The 18,565-nt window shown below is 38.0% G+C and overlaps 1 protein-coding gene across 1 annotated transcript; it reads left to right on the top strand.

Moving 5' to 3' along the window:
- Window positions 1-9,243: 9,243 nt before the first annotated feature.
- LOC106984174 (cytochrome P450 7A1) lies at window positions 9,244-18,365 on the top strand. The gene is made up of 6 exons (XM_015082387.3): window positions 9,244-9,419; window positions 11,203-11,443; window positions 12,344-12,921; window positions 14,420-14,550; window positions 15,907-16,082; window positions 16,674-18,365. The coding sequence occupies exons 1-6, from the start codon at window positions 9,340-9,342 to the stop codon at window positions 16,971-16,973; spliced, it is 1,506 nt and encodes a 501-aa protein (XP_014937873.1). The 5' UTR covers window positions 9,244-9,339; the 3' UTR covers window positions 16,974-18,365.
- Window positions 18,366-18,565: the final 200 nt, after the last annotated feature.

Consider the following 18,565-nt stretch of genomic DNA (forward strand, 5'->3'; position numbering starts at 1 on the left):
CTGGGCTCTGTTTCTATGGGTTGGATTTATACAGCTTTCTAGGACTGTAGTCCATGGTTCCATCAGTGAGAGTTACGAGTGCTTCTTCTGGTTTCCTTCACTACAGAGGAAGTGTCAGTGTATATGGTTGTCCACTAGAGAGCAATATTGAGTATTAACGTCTTTAAACATGGCACTGAGCCAGATTTCTAGCACAAATGTATTTGTACACTAAGGAGAAAACAATGAACTCTAAAGCAACGAAAATTTAAATGATTTTCGCACTACCTTGTGGTTGGAACATATTTAATATTTTCTAAAATTGCACACTAATGGGAGAAAAATCAAGCAAATGTAAGAGCAAATTATTGTTAGAGACATTCTAGAATAAGAAAGGGGTCAATTCGTCAAGAAATTATAACAATTATAAACATATATGCACCTAACAATAGAGTTGTAAAATACATGAAGCAACACTGACAGAATTTAAGGGAGTAATAGGTAATTCAATAGTAACAGAGGCTTCAATACTTAACTTCCACTAATAAACAGAACGGTAAGAGACCAAAAGGGATCTAAAATACTTGAACATTATAAACAAACTAGAGTCAATAGATGTATACAGAACATCCCACACAACAACAGCAGAATACAAAATCTTCAGCAGAATACAAAAAGTACACTTGGTATATTGGACAGATATGATTTGTCCATAGAATAAGTCTTAACAAATATAAAAGATTGAACTCATGCATCTAATCATGATGGAATGAAATTAGAACTCAATAACAGAAAGAAATTTCGGGACTTTGCAAATGCGTGGAAATTAAGTAACACACTTCTAAATAACCGATGGATCAAAGAAGAAAACACAAAGAAAAGTAGAAAATACTTTGAGACAAATGAAATTAAATACATAACATGCCAAAAATTAATGCACCAAAAGCAGTTTCTTAGAAACGTATAACTGCCTATATTTTTAAAAAAGAAAGACCTCAAATTAATAACCTAAACTTCCACCTTATGAAGTTAGAAAAGTAAGAGCAAGATAAGCATAAAGCAATCAAAAGGAAGGAGATAATAAAAATCAGAGCAGAAATAAATGAAATAGGGTGGAAAAACAATAGGTATAATTAATAAAACCAAAAGTTGGTTCTTTGAAAAGACAAAGGAAATTGACAAACTTTTAGTTAGCCTAACCAAAAAAAGAGGGAAACAAGACTCAAATTACTAAAATGAAGACTAAATGAGGGGACATTTCTACTAACATTATAGAAATAAAAAGAGGGGAAAAATAAGGGAATGCTGAGAACAACTATGTACAAACAAATTAGATAACCCTGGTAAAATGGAGGTGTTCCAGAGAGACACAGATTATCAAAGCTAACTCAAGACGGAATAAAAAATCTGAATAGACCTATAATAAGAAAAGACACTAATTTTTTTTTAAATTCCTACAAGGAAAATACCAGAATCAGACAGCTTCACTGGTGAGTTTTACCACACATTTAAAAAAGAAATAATACCAACTCTTCACAAATTCTCCAAAAATTAAATGAGGAGGTATTACTTCCCAATTCATCCTATGAATCCAGTGTTATCTGGTACTGACATCAGATAAAGATACCACAGGTAAAATAATCTACACACCAGTATTTTTTAAAAATATGGATGCAAAAATCCTTAACAAAGTACTAGCAAACTGAATACAGCAACATATAAAAAGCATATATGCCATTAACAAATGTGATTTATCCTAGGAATGCAAGGATGGTTCAACATACAAAAATTAATCAATGAAATACACCATATTAATGCAATAAGGACAAAAATAACACGGTCATCTCAATAGATGCAGAAAAAAGTACTTAACAAAAATCCAACACCCTTTCATGATAAATCACTAAAAAAACCCTGAGAAATATGACACTGCCTCAACACAATGAAAAGTATCCACACAAAACCACAGCTAACATCATACTTAATGATGAAAGGCTAAAAACTTTTCCCCAAAGGTAAGGAACAAGACAAGGACATCTGCTCTTGTCACTTCCATTCAAACTGTATTGGAAGTTATATCCATGGCAGTTGGGCAAGAAAAAGAAATAAAAGACATACATATATGAAAGGAAAACTACCTCTATTTTCAGAAGACATGATATTCTATATTGAAAATCCTAAAGAAGCCATAAAAAATTTCTTAGGGCTAATAAACAAGTTTAGCAAAGCTGTAGAATGCAAAATCAACATCTGAAAATTAGTTTATTTCTATACATTAGCAATATACAATCTGCAAATTAAGAGAACAACCTCCTATACAATAGCACCAGTAAGAATAAAATAACAAGAATAAATTTAACAACAACAAGAAAGTGCAAGATTTGTATAATGAAAACTGTAACACATCATTGAAAGAAATTAAAGACCTAAATAAATGGGAAGTCATCCTATGACCATGGATCAAAAGACTTAATATTGTTAAGATGACAATACTCTCCAAATTGATCTACAGAGTGAATGCAACCCTTATCAAAATTGTAGCTACTTTTTTTTTTGCAGAAATTTACAACCTGATTCTAAAACTTATATGGACATGTAAGAGATCCAGAATATCCAAAACAATCTTGAAAAAGAACAAAGTGGGAGAATTCATTCTTCCCAATTTCAAAACTTATTACAAGCCTAAAACAATAAAAACTCTGAGGTTCTGGCACCAGGATAGACATGTAGATCAATGGAATATAGAGTTGAGAGTCCAGAAATAAACCTTTCCATGTATGGTCAAAGGGTTTTCAACAAGGGTGCTGAGAGATTTCCTTGGGAATGAACATTCTTTTCCACAAACTGTGCTGGGACAATTGGATATCGATGTGCAAAAGAGTAAAGTTGGACTCCCTACCGCATATCATATACAAAAATTAACACAAAATGGATCAAAACTCCAAATAGAAGAGTTAGAACTATAAAACCCTTAGGAGAAAACATAGGTGTTATGTTTTCATGACCTTAAATTAGGCCATGTTTCTTAGATACAACACCAAAAGTATAAGTAACCAATACATAAATAGATAAATTGGACTTCATCAAAATTAAAAACGTTTGTGCATCCAAAGACCTTACCAAGAAAATGAAAAGACAACCCACAGGATGGGAAGAAATATTGAAAAATCGTATCTGCTAACGGTAAAGTATCCAGGATATGGGAGGAATTCTAACAACTGAACGATAAAAAGACAAATAACCTACTTAAAAAATGAGCAAAGATTTGCAAGGGCAAATAATCACATAAAAAGATGCACAACATCATACCTAATGGGATGGCTATAATTAAAAAAAAAAGACAATAATAAGTGTTGACAAGCACATGGAAAAATTGGAATTCTCATACATTCCTGGTGGGAATGTAAAATAATATAGCCATTTGGAAGCCAGTCATAAAGTTAAATATGAAGTTACCATCTGACCCAGAAAATCCACTCTTCGTTATATACCCAGGAAATTTCAAACATATGGTCACACAAAAACTTGAATGTGAGCGTTCACAGTAGCACTGTTCGAAACAAGTGAAAAATGGAAAAAAAATGGAAGAGGGCTCAGCTGACTCCCTCTCCTCTGGCTGCCCTCCCCTTTCTCCCTCTTCCTGAGCTCTCTTAACCTCCTGCCAAGGTTGGTTGGGCCCAAAGGGTCCAGTGAACCATTGCTTCTCTTCTCTCACTGTCCAGTTGAGCTTCCTGGACTGAGTTCCAGAAAGTTCTGATTAAGGTGAGACCCATCAAAAAAGGCTTGGGGCCAGAGCTTCACAGAGTCGAGTCATCTACAAATGGAGACAGCAGCGTCCATCTCATGGTGCTACCGTGCGGACCAAATGAGGCAAGCCCGTGAAGATCTTGGCACAAAACGCCAATGCGCTGCCTGACCTTTTCTGGTAACGGACGCAATGTTTCTTTATCAGAAATCAAACAGTGGATTTGTGCTCCTCTGATTGGCAGCGTCCCCTCGAAGCCAGAGACTTTGCCTGTCTTAGCTCCCTCCATCCCCTCAGCACCTAAAAAGTGCCTTGCACAAAGTAGGTGCTAAATTAATATGAATGCATGCACGAAACAAGTGTTTGCTAAGGAATCTGTCCATCTCTCCCTCGTTACTTAACAGCGCCTTCTACGTACTCAGTGTTCAAAACATGTTTGATGAATCATCTTCATGTCTGAGTATGTAGGTGGCATGGGAACTCTTTCCTAAACGCGTGGTCAGGTGCCCTTCGGTTGCACTGAACTTCTTGTGAGGTTCTGAGCCGTAAGGGAGGAATGCTGAGCTTCAACACAGAAAAATCGAGGGTTGTGGCCTGGATTTGCCAGGACAACAAACATTTGGAGCACAGGTTGTGCCAAACCCCAGGCCAAACATTTTACACACGTTGCCTTACTTCACCTTGACATCTGTATTAGGAGTCATGCAGTATAATCATTCCCATTTTACAGAGAAGAAAGCAAAGCCTTGGAGAGGATAGCGCCTTGTTCACAGGTATGTACTTAGTCAGTGGCAGTATAGACGCAGACCCAGATTTAAGGCCGGCTTTGAGCTATTTGACCTGTTTCTTTCTTTTCTTTTTTTTTTTAAATGTTTATTTATTTTTTTTTTTATTTTTGAGAGACAGACTGAAAGCAGAGGAGAGGCAGAGAGAGGGAAAGAGCAAGAATCCCAAGCAGGCTCCACGCTGATGGCAGAGTCTGATACGGTGCTTGAACTCACAAACCGTGAGATCATGACCTGAGACGAAGTCGGACGCTTAACCAACTGAGCCACCCAGCCGCCCCTGACCTGTTTCAAGCCATGTGACATTCAGCCACTAAACCTTCACGCCTCTATTTCCTCATCTTTAAAATAGCTAAAATACCTATCCTGCCCACCTGAGTTAATTATTCCATTCAAGGAGAAAAGATACGGCGGAAGCTTTTAAAAAGTGAAAACTTCAAAACAAGTGTAAAAATGATTGTGATTCTCTGAAACAGAACTTACCAGCCCCTTCTTATTCTCTAGTCTTGTGAAATTGTATTTGCCCAATGGACACATTTGGATATACCAGGCATTTACAACCGCAGAACCATGTGTTTAAGATTCAAAACTATGTTTGAGAATCAGATACGCTCTATCTGCCATAACAGAATGGGGTTTTTTATTTTCTGGAAAAAAAACAAAAAACAAAATGGATGATGTGGCTCAAATGTGAATCGACATATTTCCTAAATGCTTCTTTAAGAGCCCTAATTACTCATAATGGAATTTCAGCAGCTCATTCCACTTTCCTCTCCCACTGACTTGCCCTGAATTAGGAACCTGATGTGCAGTCTTGATCTGGGGGAAATGAGATGCTTTTGAAAAAATGCAAAGCATTGCATTAATTCAGGCAATCTAGGTTCCACCATAGAGAGCTAGTCTGACTTGTAAATTCTGGAAAACCACTTGTTCGCCTCAATTGTCTGGCCACATTCACAGTTCATTTTATTTAAAGCAATCATACTGATGTGCAAGTTGTTCATAAACCATGTTTCCTGCATTTCTTTTTTTTTTTAATATGAAATTTATTGTCAAATTGGTTTCCATACGACACCCAGTGCCCATCCCAACAGGTGCCCTCCTCAATACCCGTCACCCACCCTCCCCTCCCTCCCACCCCCCATCAACCCTCAGTTTGTTCTCAGTTTTTAAGAGTCTCTTATGTTTTGGCTCCCTTGCTCTCTAACCTCTTCCACCGCCCCCCCCCCCCGCCATGGCCTTCTGGTAAGTTTCTCAGGATCCACCTAAGAGTGAAAACATATGGTGTCTGTCTTTCTCTGTATGACTTATTTCACTTAGCATAACACTCTCCAGTTCCATCCACGTTGCTACAAAAGGCCAGATTTCATTCTTTCTCATTGCCATGTAGTATTCCATTGGGTATATAAACCACAATTTCCTTATCCACTCAACAGTTGATGGGCATTTAGGCTCTGCATTTCTTAATAAAAACTACTGACATGTGTCATTAGCTGACATAAGTTGATAGCTGTAGTTGTCCTTTTTACTTTCTGTTCCTCTCGTCTGAGTTTCTTTGTTTTGTATACGTGTGTTCGTGGCCATGGGGTATCGACTCAGGCCTTATATTCTTTGAGGCTCAGAACAAGGTTATTCCTCTGCACAGCAGCATATGCTCTCTGCTACTATCTACAAACAAAGAGGAAATTGACAGGCAATGGAGGGATTAGAGAGTTTAGATAAACTCGGTTTATCACGCCTGGCCTTCTGGCAACTAGAGTATCCTTCTTTGGGCATCAGGGCACTTAGTCGTCCCCCCACTGCAGCAGAAGCCCCACAGGGTCAGGGCTCACAGCTGCCTAACAAAGCACTGTGTCCCCAGTGTTGATGTAGTGCCTGACACGAGTAGTAGGGGCTCAGTGTGGCGTGTATGAGTGTGTGTGTGTGTGTGTGTGTGTGAACGAGCATGAGTGTGTGAGTGTGGAACCAGAGAGAGCAGGGAGGCAAAGACAGCAAAGAGAAGTTTCACATTTTGAAACATAGCAGAGAATCAAAAAGCAAGCAAAGGGCTTTCCAACTCAGCTAGCATTTACTTAGTGCCTGATGCTCTGAGCACCATGCTGAACACACTGAGATGTCCTAAAATTCATGCATGAAATTTTTACACCCGTAGGCATCAGGAGAGCTTGTAGGGATTTCCATGAAGTTTACGGATTGTTTTGACAACTGTAACAAGCATCTAATTCCCACTCATTGGATTAGAAGCAGGATGTTAGGGGTGTGATGGAGGTTATTTGTGGACATATGACAGCAGCAGGAAGTGATATCCTCAGAAGGAACACATAAGCCGGATATAACATGAAAAAATATGAATATTTGTATTCAAGCCATTGCTTTCCCTCAGCCAACTGAAGGAAACTGTGTGTGTGTGTGTGTGTTTCCGGGGCTGTTGTTGTAGAGAAGAGGGATAGCAAGTAAAGGAGTAAAAAGAATAGATCAGGGTAAGGAAAACGGAGATAAACACTAACCAGGCTGTATTTGAAAGGAGTTGGTAGGATTATAAGAGGTTGGTAGGATTATAAGAGGACAAAACTTCAGAAAGTTTGCCTGGGGTTGTGAATGTATTTCCCCTTCACCGTTTGAAAATCTTTAATTTTGACATAATCATAGATCGACAGGAAGTTGCAAGATGATAGTAAGAGGTCCCATGCCCCCTCTCCTTTAGGTATTTTGCTTGTTTTTATTTGTTTGAGGGGCAATTCTAAAGGGCTTAATTGTTCAGATATTAGGTTGGTGTTTTCTCTGTGATATCCTGCCGTGACATTCCATACAACCCATCCCTGTGTGTTTATATGTGATTCACCAACCATTTCCATGCTGTCAAATCCAGTGTTGCTCATTTTTTTCAACCTCCAGGTAGTATGTGATAGTTAATCACTGATCTCTCTTCAAATGCATTTTCCTTTTGCTTCCTGTGACACCACATTCTCTTGATTTTCTTCCTGGTTCTTCCTTACCCTTCTCCTCTTTGCCTGGTCTCTGACTGACCTCAGTAAGTGGAGTCCTTTGTGGCCTGGTGTGGCCTTTATGGTCTCCCTTGGTGATCTTGTAAGGCCTTTTGGCTTTAAGTACCACCCAAATGCTGAAGGCTTGAGGTTTCTATTCCCAACTTGGTTTTTCTTCCTAGCTTGAGACTCTTTCAAGTTCAGTTGTCAACTTGGCCACACATAGCAATCTACAGAACTAAAGACTGTATTTTGACCTGTTGCCCTCCAAAATCCGTCTCTCTCTACTCTGAAGCATCTCTGTACATGAACTAGCTCGTGTCTACGTCAAGCTCTTTGTATCTTAACCACGTTTCCTCTTATTGCCTCTGTTTGTTTCTGGTTCTTAGACATACCAAGTTCATCCTTGACTCAGGACCTTTCATGTGGTGTTCCCTCTTCCTGAAATTCTTTTCCTTGTGGTGTGCCTGGGTGGCTCAGTTGGTTAAGCATCAACTTTGGCTCAGGTCATGATCTTACAGTTCGTGGGTTTGAGCCCCGCATCGGGCTCTGTGCTGACAACTCGGAGCCTGGAGCCTGGTTGGAACTCTGTGTCTTCCTCTCACTCTGCCCCTCCCCCACTCGCACTCTGTCTCTCTCTGTCTCTCAAAGATAAACATTAAAAAAATTAAAAAAAATTAAAAGTCTCTTCCTTCTGATTCTCACTTGACTAATCACTTCTTGTCATTCAGATCTTAAATGTCACCTCCTCGGACAGCCCTTCCCTGAACACCATGTCTAAAGTTGCTCTCATCCCCGATACTCTCTACACCGTGTTTTATTTTATTCATAACACTTATATTTTAGTAGCTGTCTCTCTACTGAAAGAGAGTCTACATTAGATTAGGCAATCTGTCTATCTTGTTAACACCTATAACCAGAATACTTTTGAAGAATTCTTGGCACAGAGTAGGTGCTCAAGTAATATATATGTGTGTTGGAATAAAATTTAGAAGGATACATACCATACAAGTTAACGGTTGTTGGCTCTGAGTGGGGAGTAGTAGGGAAGGTTAGTTATAAATTGACTTTCACTTTCTACCAAGATAGGTTTCAGTTAGTCTTAAATTATTTGAAATGAAATTGCATTACTTTAACAACTAGAAAAAGTAACAATGTATTTTCAATGAGCAAAAATGGTTGATAAAATTTTGGTGCTTAAAATAAACTGTTTAAGTGGCAGGTGGACTTATGTGGGATACCTGCTTGAGAATGTTAGGTAAGTAATGTGTTACTATATATAGCAAAATATTTATGATTTTGTGAACGCGCTGAAACGTGAAGCAGCAGAAACATTTCACCCAGTTCTCTTTCCTTTGAACTTGACCACGATTATCTCTTGCAAATGATTTAAATTGATTTCTTCTTCAAAAGGTAACAAGATCTACTCATTAGCTTGATGATAATGTATGTTTATTTTCTTTAAATTATTACATTTTACATTGCTATTTGATATCCTGAACACGTTTATGTTTTGTTCTCTTTATAAGCATACTAAACTTGCAATATTAGCTGTTGTTGCCAGGTCTGAATGTTAAGTCAGTGTATGTTTGAGAGACCTTCAACTTATCAAGTATTCCAGGTCTCTGATTGTTTTGGAACCTCTTCTGATACCTGTGGACTTAGTTCAAGGCCAGTTGTTTTTTTTTTTTTTTTCTAATAAGATGAACAAATGGTTAATTGTTTGCTTTGGTCACTCAAGTGTAGGATCCTACCTTATATAAAAGTCTAGCTAGAGTCTCTGTTCGGTGACATCCTTACCTTTCTAATCAGAGAGTCGGATTAGAGTTTGCACTAGATTTGTAAAATGATGACCGTATCTTTGATCTGGGGGATTGTGGTAGCAGTGTGCTGTTGTTTGTGGCTTATTCTTGGAATGAGGAGAAGGTAAGGAAGGTTTTATCTTTGAATTGCATTTTAGTTCATTCGTTTAATAGTCTTTTACCTTCATGGTTATATAATAAATTTGGTGTCCTGCACTTATACTCATTAGCATTTTCTTCTTTAATTAAAAAACTTAAAAATTTTAAATTAATTAAAAATTTTAAAGTGAGATCTTATATCTAACAAAAGATAGAATGACAGTGTTTCCCTTTTAGTTTTGACATATCCATGGTCATGCAAAAATGTACAAACTTGTTAAACATACCCGACAAATTTTATAAGGTCTCTTTGCATGTTTATGTGTGTCTGTAAAGGTGAAGTCTGGATTAGTAAGGATACAAATGGTAAGTGGGGTCTGCAGTGGGAAGGGTTTCTTTCTAACATGAGGATTAAAAAGATGCTCTGTCAGTTCTTGGGCATCGTATAGACTCAGCCTAGGTTTGGACAAGAGCACAGAGCTTGCATTGATTATTCTGTCACTTTCTTCTCATTACTGATAATCAACCATGCTACATTGGGAAACTGCTACATATATATACTATCACTTTTTGTGTGTCGTTTATAATTGGTTCAAGCATATAAGAAGTACAAATAGAGTCACATACATAGCCATATTTCTTTACCTTCTGATTGGCTCAAAGAGCATTTGGGGGAGGGGTATGTAAGTATTCTGTTATATCAATCTCCAAAAGACGGAATTACCCGAAACATGTCTTCGGCTATGTAGATTGCTATGTGTTGTCCGTCTTTTACAAGTTTTTTGGTGTGTGTGCTTTAAGGTATTTTAATTCAGGCCTGATAATTTCTAGTTTTAGTGAACCTTACTTATCTTTGAACTACAATGAAAATAATTATTTTATGCTAAGTAATTCTGTCAAGAGGGATAGGAGTTTATGTTGGAGAATTAATGTTGATATTATTTAATAAAAACATTTAAAATAGCATGAAAGACTGTGTTGGGCCACCTGGGTGGCTCAGCTGGTGAAGCATCTGACTCTTGGTTTCAGCTCAGGTCATGATTTTATGGTTGTGAGATTGAGCCCTGCATTGGGCTCTGTGCTGGGCACGGGGCCTGCTTGGGATTCTTTCTCTCTCTCCCTCTGCCCCTCCCTCACTTACACTCTATTAAAAAAAAAAAAAAAAAAAGACTGTGTGTCAACTATATTTGAAAAAAGATGCAAAAAAATAGCATGAGTGTTGAATCACAATTGATGATCCTGTCAACTCTTACATAATTTCATCTTATAATAACCTAATTTTTTAAATGAGATTCTTATTGTCAAATATCACTATAGAATGATATCTTTAAGTTGTGAAGATTCTGAACACTTCAATTTTGCCATCTTCTCTGCAATTCAGTATTCTGTATCTTTAAGGGTAACAATAAGAGAAAACATTCTGAGATACTCAGGCCAATGATGCTTAGAAAAAATATAAACACTAGAATGTAGGTAGTTTCATCTGTACTGAGAGCAAGAATCTTGTTGGCCTTGTTGATTCTTTTATCCTCATCACTGGGAAAAATGACTATCATTTAGTAGACAATAAGTTTTGTGGAATGCATGGATGGATGGATGGATGGATGTATATAGCAATCATTTTCATGTTACTAAGTTAATACAACCCATTATTTTAGTAAAAGATGAGGGCCCCAGGGACAAAAAAACTATCTAGAACTGTAGAGAGCTTTGAAGCTGAAAGTCAGTAGTAAAAGTTTAAAAACGAGGTGTAAATAAAAAAAACAATGTGTAATTTCTCATATCTATCATGTATTTGTGTCTTACAGACAGATGGGTGAACCACCTCTGGAGAATGGGTTGATTCCGTACCTGGGATGTGCTCTGCAATTTGGGGCGAATCCTCTTGAGTTCCTGAGAGCAATTCAAAAGAAACATGGTCCTGTTTTCACCTGCAGATTGATGGGAAACTATGTCCACTTTCTCACGAATCCCTTGTCATATCAGAAAGTGTTGTGCCATGGAAAATATTTGGATTGGAAAAAGTTCCACTTCACTACTTCTGCAAAGGTAACCCGTTTCCCGTGTGTATAGCATTCTGCTTCTTTGTTTTCTACTTCTGAACATGTCAGTTTACTTAGCATTTTGATGTACTTAGACTTAAAAAATAGAGGTGGCGAAGAGGGTTACCCTTACACGGAGATTCTTAGAAATATAATAGATCCAATTAGATATAACCTCTTGGTACTAGTCATTTCCAAAGTCAAAATAGGTATAGATTTGTCATTTCTTAACTACCTAGGCTGAGAGAAAAAATGGAATATTTTGCTGAGCCACATGGCACTGTATCAGTAAGACAGGTACAAACTCACTCTTGTCAACGATGTCTACATGACTCCCAGAGCACATGTGGTGGGAACTGACCCCTGAACAACTGTTTTGCCACACTCTATGCCACACCGGTTGTTCAATTTTGTTAAGCAACTGATCAGATATTTTGGTATCGCTTAGCTATAATCTAAGAGGCTCCTTAATAGAGAAGGGAGTTAGCCAATATTTAGTGAGTCTCTGCAAGGAAGTGTTAGACACAGTCTCTGCTCTAAGCAGATTAAAGTCTGGTAAAGTACATCTACAAAAAATATAGAAGAGAACTGATGACTAAGACAAATATAGATTAGTACCAAATTAACCTTCCAATAGATGCAGTAGCATAAGAAAAGTAAGAAATAGGCAACTTGTGTGCGTTGAGGGATACTCCACCGAAGAACTGGAATTTCAACTTGGCTTTTCAGGAAGCCATGTCTTTGAAAAGTTCTCTGTATGTGGAAAGGCCAATTTCCCTCCTTCCCCCCCCCCTTTTTTTTTTTTTAACAAGTAGAAGATTATGAAAGTATCTCATCTGGTTTTCAGCCACTTTCTAGCACTGCATCAGGTTTAATCTCTTTTCTCGCACATTTCATCTATCGTCAGGTATTTGGGCACAGAAGCATTGACCCAAGTGACGGAAATACCACTGAAAACATAAACAAAACTTTCATCAAAACCCTGCAGGGCGATGCCTTGAATTCCCTCACAGAAGCCATGATGGAGAACCTCCAACTTGTCATGAGACGTCCACTGGTAGCTAAGTCAAACACGCCTGCCTGGGTGACAGAAGGGATGTATTCCTTCTGCTACCGAGTGATGTTTGAAGCTGGGTATTTAACCCTCTTCGGCAAAGATCTTACAGGGCAAGATGCACAAAAAGCACTTATTCTAAATAACCTTGACCACTTCAAGCAGTTTGACAAGATCTTTCCGGCTCTGGTGGCAGGCCTCCCCATTCACGTGTTCAAGACCGCGCACCATGCTCGGGAAAAACTGGCAGAGGGCTTGCGACACGAGAACCTCGGAAAGAGAGCCCACATCTCAGAACTGGTCAGGTTTCTGAATGATATGCTTTACACCTTAGATGACATGGAGAAGGCCAAGACACACCTCGCTGTCCTCTGGGCATCACAAGCAAACACCATTCCGGCGACTTTCTGGAGCTTATTTCAAATGATTAGGTAACGAGCCACGTAGCCGTTGGTTTCTTTATTTGAATAGAGAGGAAGAAAATCTACTATTTTCACTTAAAAAAAAAAAGAGTCATCGTACTTTGTCATGCTGTCAATCAAGAGTGTGACATTTACGTTATAAGTGCTTAACAGGTATCAGCTCATCCAATCCGCATAAAAACATAAGCAAATGTGACTGGTAAATGCATCTTGTAGAAGCGGAGACCTTCCTAGGGGAAAATAACACACTATGTAGGGTCAGTTCAGGCCGCCTGGGCCCAGAGCCCTGGCTTTCAACCTCAAGCTGTTCCTCATGATGCCTCCTTAAGTTGATGAATTCTGTCTTCATAATCACAAAAATATATTTAAGCGCTTCTGACTTCTGGACAGTAAGAGGGCAGTACCTATGCCTTATTCATTTGTGCATCAATAGTTTGGTTTTTTTCGCTCCCTTATTACTTCTTAGAGTTCATCTCACCAACTATGATAGCTGTGGATCAGTCATATTATTATTAATCGTTATTGATGGGATTTAGCTAGATTTTGCCTTTTAAATGTATGTAACGAAAACACTGTATGTAATATACACTTTACATAACATGATTTTCTTCCCAAGTGTTTTTAGAAATTTGCCATTCAAATTGTTCACTGAATTATCCCAGTTAAGTTGAGTGTTTCGTGTCACATGGATACAAAACTACTATTCTGTACCATTGGGAAAGCCAAATTCCCACTGATGGTTGACTATGCTATGCCTTTAATATAAAAAATATCTAGAAACAATTTTAGATATAAAACTCCATTACAAATCTGCCTCAGATGTTAAATGGCTTCCAAAGTTTTTACTTGAGAAAGCTCTATCCAGAATAAATTTATATATTTACCGTAAGGTTACAACATCAACGTAATATCATCAAGGTAATAGTAGCCATTTTATGATAGCCACACATATACTTACGGGACTCAAATCTCATCTATAGATGCAATCGTGTTCTATAGACCCCTTCCCATGGCATCTACTAAATGTCCATGCGCTGAAATGAAGTGCCATTCATTTTACAAGTCAACACGCTAGAACAATGACTTACAATATGAATGGAAGAGCTATTGTTCTACCTGAAATCGTGGTATGGATTTTAAGAGTAAATTCAGATTTCCATTTGCACTCTATAATTGTTATCTTAGAGGCAATTTTCCTCCTCCATTGCTATGTGTGTGACTGATTTGGCCAGGTACTCCTTATTAGAATCATTTATTTATAGAAGTATGCCCCAAGTTTTACTTCTATGTCCAAGGCCTTGTAAGGCAACGATTCTTGCGAATATCCAAGGACTTAAACACAAGTGCAAAACGGAGTAACAAGTAACTGCGAATGCCCCTTCCCCACCTTCTCTGGCGTCTTGGCCGCCTCCTTAAAAGAAGGGGAAAACTCCTATTTGTTGGCAGCTCCTTTGGTATAGACACCATTTATTTTCTGCACATCTTTTCTTTTCTCAACATTTGATAGGAGCCCTGAAGCACTGAAAGCAGCCACTGAAGAAGTGAAAAGGACCCTAGAGAATGCTGGCCAAAAAATCAGCTTTGAAGGCAGTCCTATTTGTCTGAATCAAAGGCAACTGAATGAGACACCAGTGCTAGGTACGTTTACTGTGTTACATTTCATTGACTGCGCCACAAACGGTAATCGTCAACATGCATTACGTACTTACTTTGTAAGCATGAAGCTAAGTATTTCATGTGTGTTGTCCTGTTTGAGCCTCACAGCAATCCTATGACTGGGGACTAGTTTCTATATAACCAGAGAGGAAATTGATATTTAAAGGTTAAGTTCTGAGCTGGGATAGAATGGTGGACCCAGAGACAGTGTTTATGTGGGACTCCTGACCCTACATTTCTCAACTGTGTCTCTGCCCTGCCCGACTCTTACCACTCATGTTACGATTACTGGGAGCATATTACTCATTTTCATGGAACAAAGAGGAAAAAGTACCATCAAGAAACCGCAATTAGCTGCATGGGTGGACTGATGGGATTGAAGGTTGTTTTACTTTTCTTATCTTTGCTTCTCCGTGTTTTACAGAAATACGAAAGTATTCTATGTGTGTAGTGATAAAGAGTTTTCTTCTTGTTTTTGTTCCTTTTCTCTTGAGGAAAGAAACCAGTGTATGCAATTAGGGGCAGCAGGCCTTAGTGGAGGTGACCATGAGGCAAGAAGCATAGATCCTATGTTGGGTTGTGCCCACCATGGATGACCCCCAGACATGTCGCTTCATTTTGGGGGGCCTTGCTTTTCTCATTTGTAAAATAAAGCTGCTAACACGCTATGATTTTATATACAATCATGTGATGAGCACCTAAAACACGAGAGTTAAAAGGACAGAGGCTAGAGGATCAGGCTAGACCTTCGCATGAGATCTTCATATTTTAGCTACTTTCAGGGTGGTTCTTTCTGCCCCTTTACATCATACAACATCAGAGTGTAGTGATGAAAATGGGTTCTTGGAAACACTCAACGGTAGCTGTGTTAAACATCCGGGAAAATGTTTCCATATAAAAAGGTTAGCAGTATATTCAATCTCAAAAGTAATTAACTTTGACTGATTCACATGAAAGTGATTCACTGATTTTTCTGTTGTATTGGATGTCTAGTGTCAGATAGAAATAAGATGATTTTAGCTATAAAATTATGGAAGTCTAGTTCCCATTGGTGTCCAAGAAGATTATATCTTGATTAAATGATTATTTCAAACTCAGATTATCAGATTAGAAAGCACATTCAGACACAAGTGAATCACTGGTTATAGCACAGGGGCAACAGAATAAAGTTTGGGAAGGTTTTATCTGGCCGGCTGTCCCGAGTTTGTTCAACTTTGTGTAATAGGTTGCTATCAGTATTTCAGACTCCATATTATGAGGCTTTTGAATACATGACTTGTTCTTCCATTCATCCTTCTTTACCTCCTTCTCCTTCTTGCTTCCTTTAACAATATTTAGATAGTATCATCAAGGAGTCTCTGAGGCTTTCCAGTGCCTCCCTGAACATCCGGACGGCTAAAGAGGATTTCACTTTGCACCTCCAGGACGGTTCCTATAACATCCGCAAAGATGACATCATAGCTCTTTATCCGCAGTTGATGCATTTAGATCCAGAAATCTACCCAGACCCTTTGGTAAGTGACTGTTAATCCCAGTTCAATACCCAGGGGAGGCCTACCCAGATGGAAATAAAGAGGAAATTTATCACTGCAGAATTGATTTAACCATTGAAACCATAGATGGGCATTGCCTCCTGAATTATGTCCAGTATTCATATATGTTGGAAAACCTGGAGGCTGTCCTGAATTTTAAAATTCCTGGTATTTGTCATCACATCATCTTTGCCTGATTTTGTTTGCAGTCATGATAAGAGAGTTGCTGGCTTCCTTTTTCCTTAAGTACTGCTCCCGAATCCAGGAAATTAGAAGCTAATATATATATTGGCTCTTCTAGTTTCTAATCTGAACTTGTCCTTCTTGTCCTGCCTAATAGAGGAACTAGTTACCCAGGCAGGATGGAAGGTATTATAAAGCTTTTTCTGTTCCCGTCGGTTCTTGTTAAACTCCTATTCCCTATTACTTTCTGAGTCAAGGTGGGGAATTTGCTAAATTACCCACAGATTGGATTAAAAACGAGAATGACTTGTTGGAGCCTCCAGGTCAAGCAAGAGACAGATTCCTTTAAAACTAGCTGATAGATTTATTTTCTTTGTATTTTTATTGCAGACTTTTAAATACGATCGATATCTTGATGAAAATGGGAAGACGAAGACCACCTTCTACAGCAACGGAATCAAGTTGAAGTATTACTACATGCCCTTTGGGTCAGGAGCGACCATATGTCCAGGAAGACTATTTGCTGTGCAGGAAATCAAACAGTTTTTGATTCTGATGCTTTCCTATTTTGAACTAGAGCTTGTGGACAGTCATGTTAAATGTCCCCCTCTGGACCAGTCCCGTGCAGGCTTGGGCGTTTTGCCGCCACTAAATGATATCGAGTTTAAGTATAAATTCAAACATTTGTGAACATACGGTTGGCAAAAGAGGACAAGAAATCACGTGACTGGCCTGCATCACACCATCACGTATCAGTCCCTCTGGACAGTCACATTTGGCCGTGGTGGCACTGATTCACAGGTCAATGTGCTTGTAAATCTTAACATTTTGGTGACAGTTCCCAGATGCTATCATAGGCTGTGCTAGCGAAAAAAACTAGCTTCTAGAAGCACAATACTTTGTTTTCATTTGAATAAGTCAGTGAATGTTCATACAGCCAGGGACTGAAGTTCATTATTTTCAAAAAAAAAAAAAATGTCTTTCCTCTCCCCCACCCCCAGAATGAAGATATTCCAATTGGCAAATGGTTTTATTTTTTTTTCCTAAGGAAATGATTTCATTTTTATAAAAACCACCCAACAATTATGTAGAAGGTACAGATTCACGTTTTAGTGAAACAACATGATGGTTTGAGTAGATATGGGATATCTGGTTGTTTTGTTTTGTTTTTGTTTTTGTTTTTTTAGAGTATAACCCTTTCATTGTCCAGCACCTGTGACAGATTCATGTCATTCTAAAGGATACAGGAAGTTTAGAGCATTATTAGCCCTTTTAAAGGAAAAGGAGGGGGTAGGCACACCCAGAAGTAAGCAAATATCTTAACACATGGTAAATGTGCTGCTCGTACAACCAAGCCCACACCTGACATGCTCCCACCACAGTCAAATGGAGATGCATATTATAACGATATTTCAAATGGTTTTATCGTGCTTCTTAATCAAAACAAAATGTTTTTTTTTTCAGTGTTCCCTATAGTATTCAGGGCTTTTAAAATGATGACCTTGAGATCCTAAACACATTAGAGATGGTTTTAATATTCTCTATGGTTCAATGTACTTTTGCTGGAAACTCTAATGTCTACATCAGGTTTCAACTATTTTATCTATGTCTTCATCAGATTTCATGTGAATGAGAAGATTGTTTTCAGAGAAGGCAGTTTTTTCTGGTATTACTAAACATCCATCAATGAAGAGAATGTAGCTCTCATGTGATACCTTTTAAAATAAAAACTGGATGAAAATGACTGCTTAAAACAACTTTGGATATAAAACATGCAAAGAGTTCGTTAACTATAGCTCGACATTGGGTTTTATTTAAATACGTTTTATCTTTAAGTGACTTGTAGCTGAAGGAAAAGTAATTGTGGGCTATATGGTAGTGTTTAACTCCTGTATACAACAGTGCTTTGGTAAAATATTTGAAACATTGGAGTTATCAGCTGTACTATTTTTATTGATATTTCTGTATGTATATATATGTAAATATAATTTACTTTTTTCTTGTACTACAAATTCTAAGAAAATCTGTTACATTTGAAAATTTTGAAATGATTCACCTTTCAGAAATAAACGTGTGAACGTGTGTGTACGTTAAATTCTTCAATATTCCAAATGCTTCAAACATTCACCTAGTGACAGGCTGTGACAATTTTGCTTATTATTCATCTCTTAGAAAAAACAAAATATTCCTTCACTCAAAAATCTCCTCCATACTTCATACAAGTCATTGAAGATTTTTAATCTTGCTATTTAATATTACTGTGGAATTATCTCTTGTGTGGG

This window comes from Acinonyx jubatus, chromosome F2, assembly GCF_027475565.1.
Source record: "Acinonyx jubatus isolate Ajub_Pintada_27869175 chromosome F2, VMU_Ajub_asm_v1.0, whole genome shotgun sequence".
Lineage (NCBI taxonomy): Eukaryota > Metazoa > Chordata > Mammalia > Carnivora > Felidae > Acinonyx > Acinonyx jubatus.

Excerpts from the sequence above, each read along its gene's own strand:
- LOC106984174 (XM_015082387.3), top strand. The coding sequence starts at position 9,340 with ATGATGACCGTATCTTTGATCTGGGGGATTGTGGTAGCAGTGTGCTGT. Across the intron at positions 9,420-11,202 it reads ATTCTTGGAATGAGGAGAAG|ACAGATGGGTGAACCACCTC; the intron begins GTAAGGAAGGTT and ends TGTGTCTTACAG. Across the intron at positions 12,922-14,419 it reads AGCTTATTTCAAATGATTAG|GAGCCCTGAAGCACTGAAAG; the intron begins GTAACGAGCCAC and ends AACATTTGATAG.